At 39.8% G+C, this 16,416-nt stretch overlaps 1 protein-coding gene across 1 annotated transcript in view; it reads left to right on the top strand.

The window, feature by feature from the left end:
* Positions 1–14,400, top strand: part of LOC112109881 (bromodomain testis-specific protein) — a 50,590-nt gene extending 36,190 nt beyond the window's left edge. The window contains exons 13-19 of the mRNA XM_026655771.1: positions 122–314; positions 1,031–1,143; positions 3,007–3,130; positions 7,912–7,976; positions 10,260–10,465; positions 11,767–11,947; positions 14,335–14,400. Of these exons, the coding sequence (XP_026511556.1) occupies positions 122–314; positions 1,031–1,143; positions 3,007–3,130; positions 7,912–7,976; positions 10,260–10,465; positions 11,767–11,947; positions 14,335–14,400 (948 nt within the window). The remainder of the gene's footprint in view (positions 1–121; positions 315–1,030; positions 1,144–3,006; positions 3,131–7,911; positions 7,977–10,259; positions 10,466–11,766; positions 11,948–14,334) is intronic.
* Positions 14,401–16,416: the final 2,016 nt, after the last annotated feature.

The following is a 16,416-nucleotide window of genomic DNA, read 5'->3' as shown; positions in this document are numbered from 1 at the left end:
GAGTAAATCACTTTCAAATGCCCAGGTGGAAAGGGAAAAAACTTGAAGAGGTATTAAAGTCTTAACTTTATCAAATGCAAGGTAAATATCAAAAATTAATTACATTTAAATCTTCCTGCAGCAAATACCACTGTCTTTACAAAAGACATCCTGCAATGCTATTCCTGAAGTGCAGACTTCATTTTCTTTTACTAGTAGCTTGCAAAATCAAAGATCTTCAGAAACGCAGCCTTCTCATAAAATACCACAATGGCCTCAGCTTTTGCAACGTAGTCCACTTAAACTACCTGAACAAAGCATGCTGTCTCCTTCAGGTAAAATCTTTACACCAGAAAATGAAATGGCTATTATTGACATGAGACTGTCATTATAGCAGGAGAAGAAAATTGGTATTTGTCTTGTCTAGAATTCCTGTTTTGTTTTTTTGGAATTTGCTGGGAGGTGGGATGGGGGAAGTGTTAGGTTAGAGACCCTGCAATAGTTTACATGTGTAGTGTTGAGCACCCTTTGTTCTGTCATGGGGGTCAAGCAACACTTAGCAGAATCCTGGTGGCTGAAATGCAGTCTACCAACACTTCAGATACTGTGGTTTTAGTAAGTGTCATTTTACTACTCTCAAATAGCAAAATAGAAAAGAGCAATGTGACTATAAAAAGTGACTCAAGATTGGGCTAAAAGGACATAATGCTGCATTGGTAAAGCTGGGTTTAAAGGAAAGAATATTTAAATATCTCTTACCTTAAAACTATCTTGCAAATATTTAATGACATCCCCCTCAAAAAATCTGAAAGTTTATCATCCTTCCTCAGCCCTGGTATAAAACTGAATGAGCTGCTAGCTGATTATCCAGCTAGGAAGCTAACTAAAAACAGATGACTGTACCAAAAAGTATCTAGCTGGAATGTACACTTGGCTATTCTGTGTCTTAAAATATTGTTGAGCTAATTTTGAGTATAGGTTACAGATTTGTTGACTCTGTATATTATGGGAAGTTGCACATTTAATTTCCTTTTTCCCCCCCTCCACTCAGGTATAATCACAGTTATATCTCCACTGCACTCCACACCAGTACAGCAAAGGCCTCAAAATATTCCAAAGACATGCCAGCCTTCTATCAGCCAGCCTACTCACATTGCCACAGAGGTGAATTGTCATTATTTATGCTAATTTATCTCCAAATAGATTTCTCAAGTATCTTCATATAACTAACCTTCTGTCCTTCAAACTAAGTAGACCTAGTATCGCAACACTTCAGGCTTGTATTCATACAACACTGGAGCAAGGTTTTCTGTTTTCTGGAAATGTTGGTTGAGCTTGATTAGCATTTCAGTGGTTCCGTATGGGTCTAATCTAATTCCCACAATCAAATAGTGACTTAATTGCCTTTAATAGGAGTTGGATTGCGCTTTCTATGCCAAAATATGAAAGGAAAAGCTTTGCAGCTGAAGGAATCACTAGCTTAACTGTCTTTCTTTAATACATATCCTCTAACATAGTTGCTGAAAGTATAAAACTGCCAGGATCACTTTGACTTTCAGAAGGTAAAGATTACCTTGTAATATAATCACAGCATCTTCATTCGTTCTTCTTCTTTTTGCTTCCTTCTCTGGAAATATCATACTAAACTCTTGTCAGCTGTATGGTACAGTGAAGATGGTATGAGGTGAGGCCTGGCTTTTTTCCCCCCTCTCCCCCACATGATTTTATCTTTTGATTAAAATATAACTATGGAGAATTCCTTCAGCAGTTTCTTTGAGGGAGGAATGATTTAATAAATAAACCCTGAATTTGGCTAATCCACCCTTGAGGAGTCTCCAGATGGGGGCCCTTAACTGTCATGCTGAATTCTATAGTTCCCTTTGAGTTGGACTTGATGTCACAGCTTAACCTCTCCCAACTTGTCTAGAAAGATAGTTAGACAAACAGGCTTCCAAACAGGTCTAGGTACAATTGATTCACCCAAGCTTTCAAAAGCTTTTACTTTCTGAAGTTTCTCCAGTGCGAAGACTTAAAATGCACCTCTTTCATGCTACGGAATGTAGTTGTAGCCATGTCAGTCCCTGCATATTAGAGACACAAAGTGGGTGAGGTAATATCTTTTATTGGACCCACTTCTGTTGGTGAGCAAGACAAGCTTTCATGCCACAGAGAGCATTTCTTCAGGTCTGGAAAAGGAACTCCCAGCATCACAGCTAAATATATTGTCCCTCTTCTGTGCTGCCATTTTGTTCTTGGACTCTCCAGACCAGAGTCGCCATTGCACAAAGAGAGGCTCTCTTCCTCTTCTGCACTGAGCCTGGTGGAGGGCTAGTAACACCTTCTCTGACTCTCATGTAAGGTGATCAGATGTTCCGATTTTATAGGGAGTCCTGATTTTTGGGTCTTTTTCTTATATAGGCTCCTATTACCCCCCCGCCTCCATCCTGATTTTTCACACTTGTTGTCTGGTCACCCTACTCTCATGGTGCATTTGTGAAAGCCCCAGCCCAACATTGGGGCTGCTTTATCTTATGCCAGTTTATGACCTCTAGAGGAACATACTCAGCTATAAATGAAGGTAGTGCAGGTGTGCTCCACCCTGCCCCTTACTCTGGGGTGGAATAGCAGTTTTAGGAGCCAGTAAAACACTTTGCACAAGCTGATCTCCCCTGTGCTGGGGGAATTCTCAGCTGGCCAGCTAGGGCTTGATTCTGCCACTTAGCACCACTCAGGTGGTGCTAACTTCCTGGAACAGGAGGAGGGAATCTGGGCCACAGTCATATTGCCCCTCACTTGATTTCTTTCAGCAGTACTTGCTACTAAGTAAAGTGCCTCCTTATGTAGAATTTACTTTAGTTGACCACAGTATGGATCAAATCTACTTCCTCCTTGCAGGTCCAGCCTGTATAGACTGAAATAACCCACTGTTGCAATTCCCTTTTTCTGTTAGATAAATACTATGTATAGAACATTGCACAGATTAACTGATCAGAGTACATTTTGAACTCTCTCTTAATTCTCTCCTAGGCATCCAATTCATCTTCCCAGGATATTCCAATGAGTGATGGCAAAGAATCTGGAAAATTAAATATTCTTCAAAACAATGTTTCTGGGGGAGTTGCTGGCTCAAAATCCATAAATCAAGAACAAAGTATGTATGGTCTTATTAGAAATGTAACTGAGATCAGGAGCAGACATCTGAAATAAATGTATATGTGAACTTTCAGATTATATTGGTCAAAATAAAGTAATACTAAATGTAATATCTGTTCACTAATTAATATCTAAATAGTACTGCATGCAAACATTACTGTGACTATTTTTCCTGGTCCACTTTCTTCTTGTTGTTTGTTGATTCACTTAATTTACATAAAGCTAAGTAAAAATGGATGTCCAGTTCTCATTCTGGTTGTATTTGATACCAAGACTATATAAAGCCAATGACTTTAAATTTGAAAAGGCTTAACTTTCCCTGCAGTTTAGTAGCGGGGACAAACAGCTTAATTTAGAAAGCTTAGAATAGTTAGATAAAAATTCACCCCATTGATGCCCTGTTACATAATAGTAAAAGTTTTTGCTGAACTTTAAAAGGATTCTCTACTGACACTCCCTGGAATGTCTCCAGGTGGCTTATTCTTTATTATCTGGCTTTTGTGGGTAGCAGAGATCTGTCAAAATAAACAGATGCCAAAGGATTTTCCCTACTGTAGAAACTGATAAAATACTGCTTCAGCCTTGCATCACTATTGAAAGAGCAGGGGCTACAGGTATCCGTGTGTCCACTGCAGCATTTCATTCCCTTCTAAAGTTCTGCAATGCAGTCATGATTAGGGAATTCTGCTGAAAAAGATGATCTGATGGCTTCATATTTCCTGGGCAATATATTAAAAGTAGCCCATAAACCACTGAGCAATTAGTACAGTAGGGTTGAAGGAGGATCCTGGTAAAGAGTCTGGGAATAACCTGTCACTAGAACATAAAGTTTTTACTCACTTCAGACTTTCAAATAGGTATTGAGCTTTAGATCAGTCATTTCTGCAGGGGATAGCTTAACAGTTCTCAAACTGAGTCCCCACTGCAATAGTAGCTTGAGCTTCAGCACCCCTTGAGCTCCAGCCCACCTCCCTTGATGAGCTAGCTACTTCAAACTCAAAGCCCTAGTTACCCTAGGCTAGAAATTTTTGTGTGAACAAGAGCTGAATTAGGGTATCACTTGAGTTGTGCCCCAAACTAACAATGCAGTGAAGACACACTTCTCTTCTCCTCCTCCTCCTGCCCCCATTAATTTGAACATAAATAAAACAAATTTCAAACAATGCTTTGTGGAAACTAAAAGCATACTTATTTCCAAACAATTAGCAGTGAAGATTGTCAATGAATAGTGTTAGAAATTTAGGGTTAACTAACAAACTTAATTATACCAAAACAATGCTTTCACTTTGCAGTCTTAACCTTGCCCTTCTGTACTGCAACACTTATTTAGTACCAATAATGTACTTTATGTATGCTAAAAAGTGCCTACCACTTTACAGCACCTGGTATCAGTTTTACATGAGTTATAATTCAGTGCACAATCCTCAATGACCATGTGTGCACGCCTTTTTGCTTTTGAATTATTACCCACATACTGTTCAACTGTAAACTTCAAGGCAAGGACCTTGCTTTAATGTGTTTCAAAATGACAGGTACACCTATAGCAATCTATAAATATTATTGGAAAACATTGGTCTTTCATTCTCTTCTTCCATTCCTGTTCCCATCTTTTCTTTGTCTGAATGGTTTGCTCTTTTTTCCTTTCAATCTTTTCCTTCCTCATTGCCTATCTTCCTCATATCCCTACTTCTCTATCCCTCTTAGTTCTGTCCTCTTCTATCTTTTCCTTCAATCCTTCACTACCTTTTCACTCACCACTCCTATAGTTTTCACTTGGCAAGTGGAGGGGGCTGTGGGATGGTTCCCCTCATCTTCACTGTCGAGATCACCGGAGTTGGGATGCTCTATTCCTGACCCTAACAAGGGGGCAATAAAGCTAGAGTTCTTGTACATAAAGAAGGCTGCTGCAGGAAGAATCTCAAGATTGGGAGGGTAAGAGAAGGTTTTTGCCCTGGGGCGTATTATGAGTTGCTTAGTTTTTGAGCCACAGGGGTGCGAGCACTAGTTTGCTTATGTGTTGTTGTTTTTTTGTTTTGTTTTGTTTTTTAAAAAATAAATGAGATGAATGAGCAGAGCTCTGCTCAATGCTCATTCATCAGCACCAGACCTGCTGTTGCAGGAGTAACCAGCATGGGAGCTATTTCCCAGTCACCCAACCTGAGCTTCCTACTAAGATTATTACATTTATTTTCCATTATTAAAACTCTGGGGGGAAATGTTTTCCTTGAATAATAAAAGGAACTTAGACTTTGCTCAGTGGTTTGAGCATTGGCCTGCTAAACCCAGGGTTGTGAGTTCAATCCTTGAGGGGGCCACTTAGGGATCGGGGGCAAAATCAGTACTTGGTCCTGCTAGTAAAGGCAGGGGGTTGGACTTGATGACCTTTCACGGTCCCTTCCAGTTCTAGGAGATAGGATATCTCCATTTGCTCCACAAGCTTGTGTGCTGCTTAATCCTCAGATGAAAGATGCTATATAAGTGCTAAGAACTACTATGTGCATCTTTACTGACATAATTTGACCTAAAATTTGCTTAAAAGAATCACATGCTTGTCTGAACCACTTGTCAAGAGATCTTGCAGAAAAGCAAATCTAATTAGACATTCTTGTATGGTCAGCTATTTCCTAAAAATACTCAAAATAGCTTTCCTGAGCACCCCATGCCACTGTGAGCTCAAAGTACTGGCTCCTCAATACACTCAGCCTGGGACTCATGAAGCTCATTAGTAATGAGATTCAGGCCAAGGCAGGAAATGCCAGGTGGGAGCCAGCAGCTCAATTTGCAGTCCCTGACTGCAGGCAGGCAGCTTTGTTACAAGGCCTGAGTTTCACCATCTTGCATTCATGCTCTTGAAGTGGAGATGAAGATGGATTCTTGGAACCTAGTAAGGTCACTACCAGGTTTCTGAAAGACTGCCATGAAGCCCTCTGTGTCTGCTTTGAGAAAATCCTCTCCTGCCCAAGAGTAAATGCTCCTCGTGCATGAACTGATGGTCTTCACAGCAGAGCCTCTTGTGCTGAAGATTATGCTCTAGGTTTCCCATCACCTTGACAATTCCAGATGCTTGTGTGGGGGCAAGGTGAAGAGCAGGGTGATGAAGGACATAATTAGATTCAGGAGAACTGGAGCTTCACTTCAAAGCCAAGTAAATCTCCATGCTGGAGAAGCATGAAGATAGTGACCTTTCTCCAGGTCTCATAGAAGCTGTCTAGATAGGTTTGAGTTCAGACAGGTCCAGAAATTTACAAGGGTCATCGGTGAGACATACCGGGGCTCAGACCCCCATCAACAGGGCTGCCTTGACTTGGTATCCTATTTTATTTGGCTAGCCAAAACTCTTGCTCATTTTAAGTTGAGTAGTATGCTCATTTTCTGACTTTTTAATTAAAAAAAAAAAAAGACTACTTGGGATGTTTGCTTCTTGTAAAGGTTGCTTTTGGAAAATAGCATTTGGAGACCACAGTTTAAATTTTCAGAGAAGGCACTTTAATGTCTTAATGTTTTCTACATGTTTGTGAGCCCCGGATGCTTATGTAACTGCTTACATAATATTTTATCCTGTAGCTATCAAATCTGTTAAACATTTGGTAAGAATAATTCTACATAGAATTACTGAAACCTAATTTAGTTACCCGGAGTAGATGGTAGTGAGTTTTATTACAAAAAGGTGTAAGAGTATTAAACCTATGTTTTGTGCCATATCAATGTCTAAAGCAGTTCCTTTGTGAAAAACAAAGCTTTAGCTTCCATCCCCAAAGCACTTAACAATCTAGATATAGAAATCCCTTCTGAGCACTAAAAAGCAGTGATATCCGGGGTAAAAGCAGCATAACGCTTCTGTTACTGTGTGGTAATTCTGCCTATTGATTCAGTATGTTTTACCTGAAATAATGGAAGACTTAGTCATCTGCAATTCCACATACTTGTCAAGGTATTTCTAATATTACTCTAAGTGCACAATTCAAAAAATGTTTTTGGCAAAAACACATGATATTTTGAGGTTTTTTTCTTTTGCAGTACATATAGTAGAGAGAGAATTTCATTTATATGTGTTGAAATGAATGCTACTGAAATGGAATTTATAGTTTGCCTTTCAGAATGAATTATCTATCAGCATAACAAATAAGATAATTACTCAGAGCACATACCTTATTTCTTAAACATTCTGTACCCTGGAGCTACTGGAAGTGGAAATGGGTTTACATGACTAGAAGACCTTACTGACTGACCTACTTGTTTAAAAAGGTGGAAACTGGCAGGAGAAATGCGTTTATGCAGAATGTGAGGTTACTAAGTAACTGACTCCTCCCTCTCTAGGGGAGGCTGGGAACATCACAGAAGGGATAGAGTCAATCTCTGTTGGAGGGGGAGGGGAAAGGAGATGAGTAATGTAGAGGGTTGGGTTTTTTTTCCCGTCCCAGTCTAGTAACTAGAAATAGAAAGCACTGCAGTTTCTAAGAAGGTTTTTTGTCCTGCCTACATTCGCTTTCTACAGGGAAAGGAGGGGTTCTAGAGAGAGCCTTCACAAAATGAAGGGTGGAACAAAACCTACAAACCCTATTCAAACACTTCAACTTCTAACTCCGGAAAGTGAAAGCACTTTAGGCATCTCTTTCTGTCTTACTTGGGACTGATGAATTCAGGAGCTCCTCTGCCACAATGATAAAAGCAGAGACCAACTTGTAAAGGACTTTTTCAGTGGGCTTCCATTCCAGAAATAGAAGCATCTTCCAGATGATCAACACATGACTCATAAAGCTCATTCTATTGTTCCAACAGGTCATTCTGACAGCACTGATGATAAAAACACACTAGATCCTACACTTCAAATTCTTCCTAAAAAGGTAGGAATATTGTCTTTTTGGATGTCCCTCTTAAGAGTCAAGGAAACAATTTTGCATATCTTATTTGAAGATCTTTAAAGTTTATTATAAAGCAGCAGCACCTTATCTCAGGATCTTCTCAAGTGACTTCTATGGCTTATGTGTTCATTGTCTCACAGACCTTGGGAGCTATTGAAATCCATCTTCCAAAGACTCAAGCACATGTTTCTATTCCATGTCCTATTTTTTTCTATTGGTTTATGCTATTTTATGTCATGTTCTACTGTGACCAGATGCTTAACACAATTAATATTCACAATAAAGTGGAAGGATCTTAGGCCAGCATAGGGAAAGAACATATTTAGATAAGGTAGATGTATTCAAGTCAGCAGGGTCTGATGAAATTCACCCTAGAGTACTTAAGGAACTAGCCGAAGCAGTCTCCGAACTATTGCAATTATCTGAGAACTCATGGAGGACAGGGGAGGTCCCAGAGAACTGGAGAAGGACAAACCGTACCTAACTTTGAAAAGGAGGACCTGGGGAATTATACGCCAGTCATCCTAATTGCAATATCAAGAAAGATACTGAAACAAACAATTAAACAATTTATTCAAACCTAGAGCATAACTGGGTGATGAGGAACTATCGACAAATCTCTGTTGATAGTTCCTCAAGAATAAATCATGTCAAATCCATCTAATTTCCTTCTTTGACAGGGTAACTGGCCTAGTGGGGTCGGGGGGAAAGCAGTAGACATCTATCTGGACTCTAGTAAGACTGTTAACACAGTCCCACCTGATGTTCTCATAAGCAATCTAAAGAAATATAGTCTAGATGAAATTACTATAAAGTGGGTGCACAACTGGTTGAAAGACTGCACTCAGAGTAGTTATCAATGGACTGCTGTCAAAATGGGAGCATGTACAAGTGGTGGTCTGTCATGGGTCAGATACTAGTAAATATTTTCAGTAATGACTTGGACAATGGAAGCAAGTATGCTCTATACTATTGGCATTGGTGAGGCCTCAGCTGGAGTACTCTGGCCAGTTTTGGGCACCACACTTTAAGAAAGATGTGGACAAATTGGGGGGGAGGGAAGAGAGACACACACACCAGAGGATAGCAACAAAAATAAGAAGTTTAGGAAATGTGAACTATGAAGAAAAATTAAAAGAATTGGACATATTTAGAGAAGAGTACGCTGAGGGGGGGGGACATAGGTCTTCATATACATTAAGAGTTGTTATAAAGAGGTTGGTGACCAATTTGTTCTCCATATCTACCAAGGGTAGGAGAAATAGTAATCAGCTTAGTTTACACCAAGGGAGATTTAAGTTGGAAATTAGGAAATAACTATAAGGGATAGTTAAACACTGGAACACGTTTCCTAGGGAGGTTATGGAATCACAGTGATTGGAGATTTCTAAGACAGCTTAGACAAATACCTTTCAAGGATTGTCTAGGTATACTTAACCCTGCCTCAATATGGAGGTGGACTAGATGACCTCTTGAGGGCCCATCCAGCCCTATATTTCTAGGATTTCACATCATAAAAAAGTTAACATATCAAAACAAAGGACTCAGAATTCAAAACTTGTGCACCTGTACTACGTTGTTAACTAATGTGGTTTGACTCTTTTCAGGGTGTGGGTTTTTTTAATACTAGCATCCGTCGCCTCCATATTCCACAATACCAGGTCATAGCAATACTTGAGAAAATGCCTCTAATAGTAGTGCTGGAGTTCAAACTTTCATGTGGGACTAGGAAAGAATTTTTCACACCTCTACACCACAAAAAAAAGTTTTTAACTGCAGGCCTGATAGGAGCTTTCCTAGAACTGAGATGGGAGTTATGCAGGAGGAAAACATTGCCAATGGTGGGTGTGTGTGTGTGTGTGTGTGTGTGTGTGTGTGTGCGTGTGTGCAAAGCAGTCCTGAATGCATCTCATTCTGGGTCTAGAAAATCTGGTGCATATGTCCTAATAGGGAGGATCTGGGGAAGATATTTAACAGATATGTCTATTGCTGGTAATCCATTTTTTTTACAGAGTGGCATTATTTGAGAAAGCACACTTAGAATATCTACAACAAAATTTTTTGAAAGCGTATATCTAATAAAACATTCCTATTTGAAAACTGCACTGAAAAAGTTATGATGTTTGCATTTTATGAGTGAAAGTAGGTCCAGGGAAAACCAAGTGTTTTGTGAGTATAGTAAGGACTAAGTGATTTGTTTACAAAAAATGCAGTTTAATACCACAAACTATTATGTGAATTACAGTCACTTTTTTTAAATTTCAGGACATCAGAATTAAGAATGCAGACTCCTGGATAAATTTATGTAAAAAGATGGCACTTCCAGTTCCCATAAAGGCATCTCCAGAGAACTTCAAACAGTTCAGGAAAGCAGCACTAGAAAAGGAAGAAACTGAGCGAGCACAAGAGTTAAGGAGACAACTGGAACAAGCCAAGAGGAAAGGGAAAACCCCCTTTCAAGAAAAAGAGAGGTTTGTAATTCCTTATAACTGAGTGGGAAAATGACCCAATTTCGCATGTCCACTTTATTTGTATCAAGTGTCTGTTCTTGGATGGCTGTGTGGAATTTATTAAGTTAATTTCTATTTTTAAAAAAAATACTTAAACCAGTAAGGAATCAGTTTATTCATAAAGTACCACATGACTCCTTTGAAATATGCTATGTTGGCTTGTCCATGAAAGTGTGACTCACCAGTCTGTTTGATAAGCTGATAATACAATTATTTAAGGATATGTAATGAGCAACTGCACCAGTAGTCATAAGAGAATCAGTCATACGCAATTTAGGACTCATCTACATTGGGAGATATTCTGGAATAGCTATTTCTGAGTAGCTCTGTGTGGATGAGTTCTGGAATAAGAGGATCCATACGTGGAGTTAATCAAGACTAGCTAATCTGCTTTAAATTCAAGATAATTGCATTTTTGCACTTACTCTGCTGTAACAGAACAACCTGTGGCAGAGCTATAACAAAATTCTATTCCTAAAATGTGTAGGGGTAAGCCCTGCATCTCCATTGAATTTGCACCAGTGCATTGCATCCATTTTAACATGCAATCAGTGCACTGCCAAATCTAGACAGCTGTCAGAGCTGACAGCGCTGTTGGCAAGCCTCCATAATTCATGGGCTGACAGCCTCTCTCCATTCCCTCCATGCCCCTCAAAAATGCCTCTTTCCAGCTCTGCAAGTCCTCCAACGACAAGCCACTGACTGGATGAGACTGCTCTCTGCCCCATGCCATGCCCCTCACTTTCAATAGAAGAGAGGCATCAGTGGAATAAATCACTGGGGTGGCTTGCCCTATTTTAGGCAGCAGGGGGTCACTTGATAGAAAAAACTTCTATCAGATTGGCCAGTCAAAGAGGAACAAGGCAGAAGCCATGAGTCTAGACTGGCTTCTGACATTTCCCTTACCTGACTCTCACGTAAGAAATCCCCATTTTATATTCTTTGTTTACAAAACTTATTTCATCTAAAAGAAATATACAATCCCCATATAGGTTTGTGGTGGGGAGTGTCAATGGTGCTTATTCCGTTGCTTCCCATTTAAAAACAAAAATATTGCCACGTAATGCTTATATTTGGGGAAAAGCTTTATATAATTAATGAACATGTGCAATACATATTGTTGGACCACATTAAAGTATTGTGTACTAGGTAAGTGCTGATTAAGCTACTAACAGACACTTTTGTTCAGCTGACACGTGTTAAGGCTACAGAAATAATGCTGAGGAAACCAAAGAATCAGACATTTTATTTTACTTTTTAAGGGCCCATGAAGGAGCAGAACTGGAATCCACTGGAATGAAAGCCGATGAAGAGCCACAAAAAGAGAGGCCAAACAGCGAACAGCAACAACTACCTGGGGTTCAACAAAATATCCAGAAAGGTCTTGTCAAAGACCGTAACCTGGCTAGAAAAATGGAGCAAGAGCGCAGGCGGAGAGAAGCTGTAAGTCATGGAACTTTTTTCAACTAATAACTTTGCTTTACTTACAGTTGAGCACAAAATCAGGTGGACTAGATCCTCAACTGGCATAAATCATTGTAGATTCACTTGAAGACAATGGAATTATGCTGATTTAAAATAGCTGAGGATCTGTCCCAGTAAGTAAAGTCTGAGGCTTAAGATTCTGTGCTACACCTCCAGGAGGTACAACACAGAAAGACAGAGTAATGGGGAAAGGGAGGTGCGAGGATCAACGGTGGAAAGGCACAAAAGTGACTTAAGCCAATTTTGGGCTGCTCCAGGGGCTGGTGATATACATCAGGGCTGCTTATAGGTTACTCTGCTGCCCACAGCAGCATGAAATCCTTATAGTATTGTGTGCTGTGGGGATTCTCTTCCAGCCCCCAGCTTGCCTACTTATCCCCAGGATTAATGAAAGGGGCCAGTGTGGGTAATACAAGGTGGGAAATTCTTCCCTAGCTGGTTAAGGGGCTTTTATGGTGTCATACAGGGCTCACTGCAAGTGGATTTCAGAGTAGCAGCCGTGTTAGTCTGTATCCGCAAAAAGAACAGGAGTACTTGTGGCACCTTAGAGACTAACAAATTTATTAGAGCATAAGCTTTCGTGGGCTACAACCCACGGATGAATCTCTGCCTAGTGTTGTTTTGCATCCTAAAGTAAACTGACTGTAGTTGATCCAAGAACTCAAATTCCTTTTACCTCTGGGATACTCTTAAGGGAAAACTTCTAAGAGTAAATTATCATGGAACAATAAATGTGATTGATTAGGATATTTGTCAGTGCTAAATTGGCACCTCTGTCAGTCTCATTTAGAACTTGGCCTCTGCTGGGTACAGAGGCTGAAAGACTCTTTCCCCTTGAAAAGGTCACTCAGAATACACTGAGTCACCCTGGAAGCCATGTAGGGAAGCTTATGCTGCTGCCCATGCAAAGTTCCTGTTCCAAAGAATGTCCTTCATAAACAGTTATCAACTCTAGCTGGCACTCTTCACAAGCACTATGTTAATTTATAATTTAAGTAATCTGTTTGCCAAGTTTCTTTCAAAACTGGAGCATGTAAGTCTGATTGTCAGGATATATTACTTCTCCGTCTTTAACCCAATGATTTGGAAAAATCTCTCCCACGTAAGAAATGTAGCTTGGCTAAACCACAGCTGACTCCTCAATCTGCAAAATGCTTTTGTCTAAACTTGGCATTTCATCGATATTTCAGTAAAGTTTTGGGTAAGTTGGTGTAACCTAATCTTTTTTAGAAAGTGTAAATGTCACTACAATCACCTCTCTTTTAGAGCCTGCTCCAAAGCCCACTGAAGTTGATGGAAAGACCCCCCATAGACTACAATGGACTTTGGATCAGGCCCATGGCATCTGCAGAGTTTCCAGATTAGCTATTGTGAAATAGCTATTCCACCATAACCCAGAATAGTTTCCTGGGTAGACACTCTAATTCTGGAATAAGAGTGTCCTTTTCCAGTTTAGGTTAATCCAAAATGAATTAGTGTGTCCACAGGGTAAACTACTCTGGAATAGGTATTGCACTTTAAATTCATACCCTATCTTAATCTGAAACTTCCAAATGTTGACAGCTGTCAGACTCTTCAAGGATATACACATGCACAAAAGCAGACATAGTAACATCAATGATTGTGCAGCAGAATAATCCTACAAAAACAAAACATTCCCTGTGTGTGTGTGTGTGTGTGTGTGTGTGTGTGTGTGTGTGTGTGTGTGTGTGTGTGTTCTACAGTGCTCATCAGATCAGAACATTAAGAGACAGCAAAATTTAAGGTTACAAAAATTCTGGTCTGTGAATATCTCACAGCAGAAGTCTTGTAAGTTGTTCATCTGTGCTCCTTTAGTATGTATGTTTTGGACTTAATGTTGGTATTACAGATCAAATTTAAAAAAGAAATTCCCTCTAGCCCTATTAGAGTAGGTAAATAAACATCTTATCTTTCTCTCCCATCACCATTGGTTACAGAAATGTCTTTTTAATCAGAAGTGCTTGCCTTTTCAATTCACTTCCAACGATCAAATTCTTTAAAAGTCTTGCAACCTGATACCATGAAGTGATTGAAATCACAGCCACAGGCTGACTTTTAAAAAAGAATGTTTTAGATACATACTGAAGTCCACCTGCAATGATGAGAAAAGGAAGTGGACATGTTACTTCAATTTTTTTTTTAATTTAAGTTCCTTTTAGTGCAGTTTGGACAGTGCCCAGTGCTACCATTGTGGATGCCACTATAAACAAGCAACAGGTGTGCTGTCACTTTAGTAGTTTAGAAGAGATTTTTCTCACTTATTATGGTATTCCTTTTGTCTGTGATAACTCAGTTATGAAACCTGTTCATTCACTTTCCTGTAGATGACTGGTACCATTGACATGAACCTGCAGAGTGATATAATGGCAACTTTTGAAGAAACTCTTTAGTGGAATTTTGGACACTAGAAAAAGTTGCAACCTGGCCACAGTCCTTGAGTGATATTGTACTAAATGCAATGGTACAATAAACTTGATACAAGTGGCTAAATACATGTGTGCTATTTATGTATCTCAACAGTATATTGTTTAGACCACTTTGAAGAGCTGTAAACTGCTGTAGTATGTGTTTAATTTGCATAGCACTGTTAAATATTAAAATTATGCATTGACACATCACAGGGTATTTTTGTTGCTTGCATTTATAATCTGTCAAATCTAGTTGTTGCTAGCTAGTTGAGCACGGTCATGTTTGATTGCATATACATGTTACTACTTAAAATACATTGTAGAGATTTTTTTTGGAATATCTGTATCTCCCTGTTTTTGAATTTAGAACTTTTAAAAGCAATTATCTTTCAGAGCCATTCCAGAAGCTTTTTTTAAAATATACTGCCCACAGCTGATTTCTTTTCTTGTTTTCACTGGCTGTTTCTGGTTATACACTGCATTTACATGTAGTGTTAAATAATATTTTGGAGAAGTTATCCAAACCATAATAACTTTGTCTCTTCAAAAGCGTTTTATTTTGATTAAATAGTGAAGATATCACTTTTTTAATTAACACATAAATGTGCTATTTAATAAAAACTGGACTTGTAATAGTGACCATCTATACGATCTGTGGAAATAATTTGTATTTAAAGAACTACATTTGTGGAACTTTTGCATTTTCTGTACTTGACCTACACTTTCATTTGCCACATTCTGTTCACTTAACATTTTTAACCAAGTAGAGGCAGGTTAACTTTTTTGTTCATGTATTTTATAGTAGAGATGGCTTGAAAGAGCAGGCAAGCCGGAGTGCCTACCTAATCATTCATATTTTGTACCCAAAGAAATTCATTGGAACTAAAATGCTTGTATTTCTGGGAAGCATTTAAAGATATCTCTCTCTTAACCTTTAAAAATTGTTCTGTATTTTTTTTAAGTACCTAGTATGTAGCAGCCCTAATCAGGATCAGAATATGATTGTACTATTTTAATATAACTGGGAGAAGAGGGGAAAACAACTTGCCAAAATGTACATAAATCAAAGGGTTCCAAAATCCCGATTACTATTTAGAACTTCCTACCTTCCAGCTGTCTGCTCCTGTCTCCTAACAACCACTAACCTCTATCTGCCTCTGCTCTAGCAAATTACACTCCCAGGTAGGGAGCTGAAATGTACTCTACCATTACAGATCTACTGTCTAACTGTCCCTATCTAACACAGTAGCTACTGTTTCAGACTTCAGGTTTAATACCCCATTCAGATGAATTAAGAACAGCTCACTTCTCTTAGAGCCCTTATTTGTCTGGCTGCAACCTTGAGCCTACATCCCCGCATCAGTTTATGGATCATATTTTTTTCATTGCGTAGGAGTTAAGCATTTAATATTTTATTGAAAACTTAAATTCTTACCTATACTAAACAGTTTAAAAACCAGTGTACGCTGATGCAGTAACCTGTGCTTCCGTGTACTCGTGTTCAACACAGGGCCTTGCGCATAGAGCGGTAAACCAAGGGCGATGAAGGGTAGGGCTGGGGTTAAGACCGGGAGGGAGAATACGAGTAGATTTAATTTCCAGCTCTGCCACTGACTTTCTAAGGGACTTAGCTAAGGTCACTTAATGTCGCAGCTGAGCAGCGAGGATATTTTTCCTACCTCAAAAAGGGCGTGCTGGAGAGACACTCAGAGTAGGTGATGAGTGCGGTTGCTCTTTGAGGCTGCCCTGGGCTGGATGAGTCCCCCGAATCCAGCCTGGGCGCTGGGGGCGCGGGGCGGAGCTGTCCCCGGTTCTGGGTGTAGAACAGCCTAGACTTACCCGGGCGTGCCTGGGGGCTGCACGCGGGGCTGACGGCGCCTGGCGGGGGCACAGGGCTACCTCTGACAAGGTAGGTGCGCAGCGCACGGGGCTGCTTGCGGCTGACCTGCGCCGGGTTGTTGGCCCCTGCCTTAGAGCCGGGGGCTGTGGGGAGGCCCT

The sequence above is a fragment of the Terrapene carolina genome, unplaced genomic scaffold, assembly GCF_002925995.2.
Source record: "Terrapene carolina triunguis isolate 2854851 unplaced genomic scaffold, T_m_triunguis-2.0 Scaffold211, whole genome shotgun sequence".
NCBI lineage: Eukaryota > Metazoa > Chordata > Testudines > Emydidae > Terrapene > Terrapene triunguis.
This window is presented reverse-complemented; position numbering and strand designations above follow the sequence as displayed.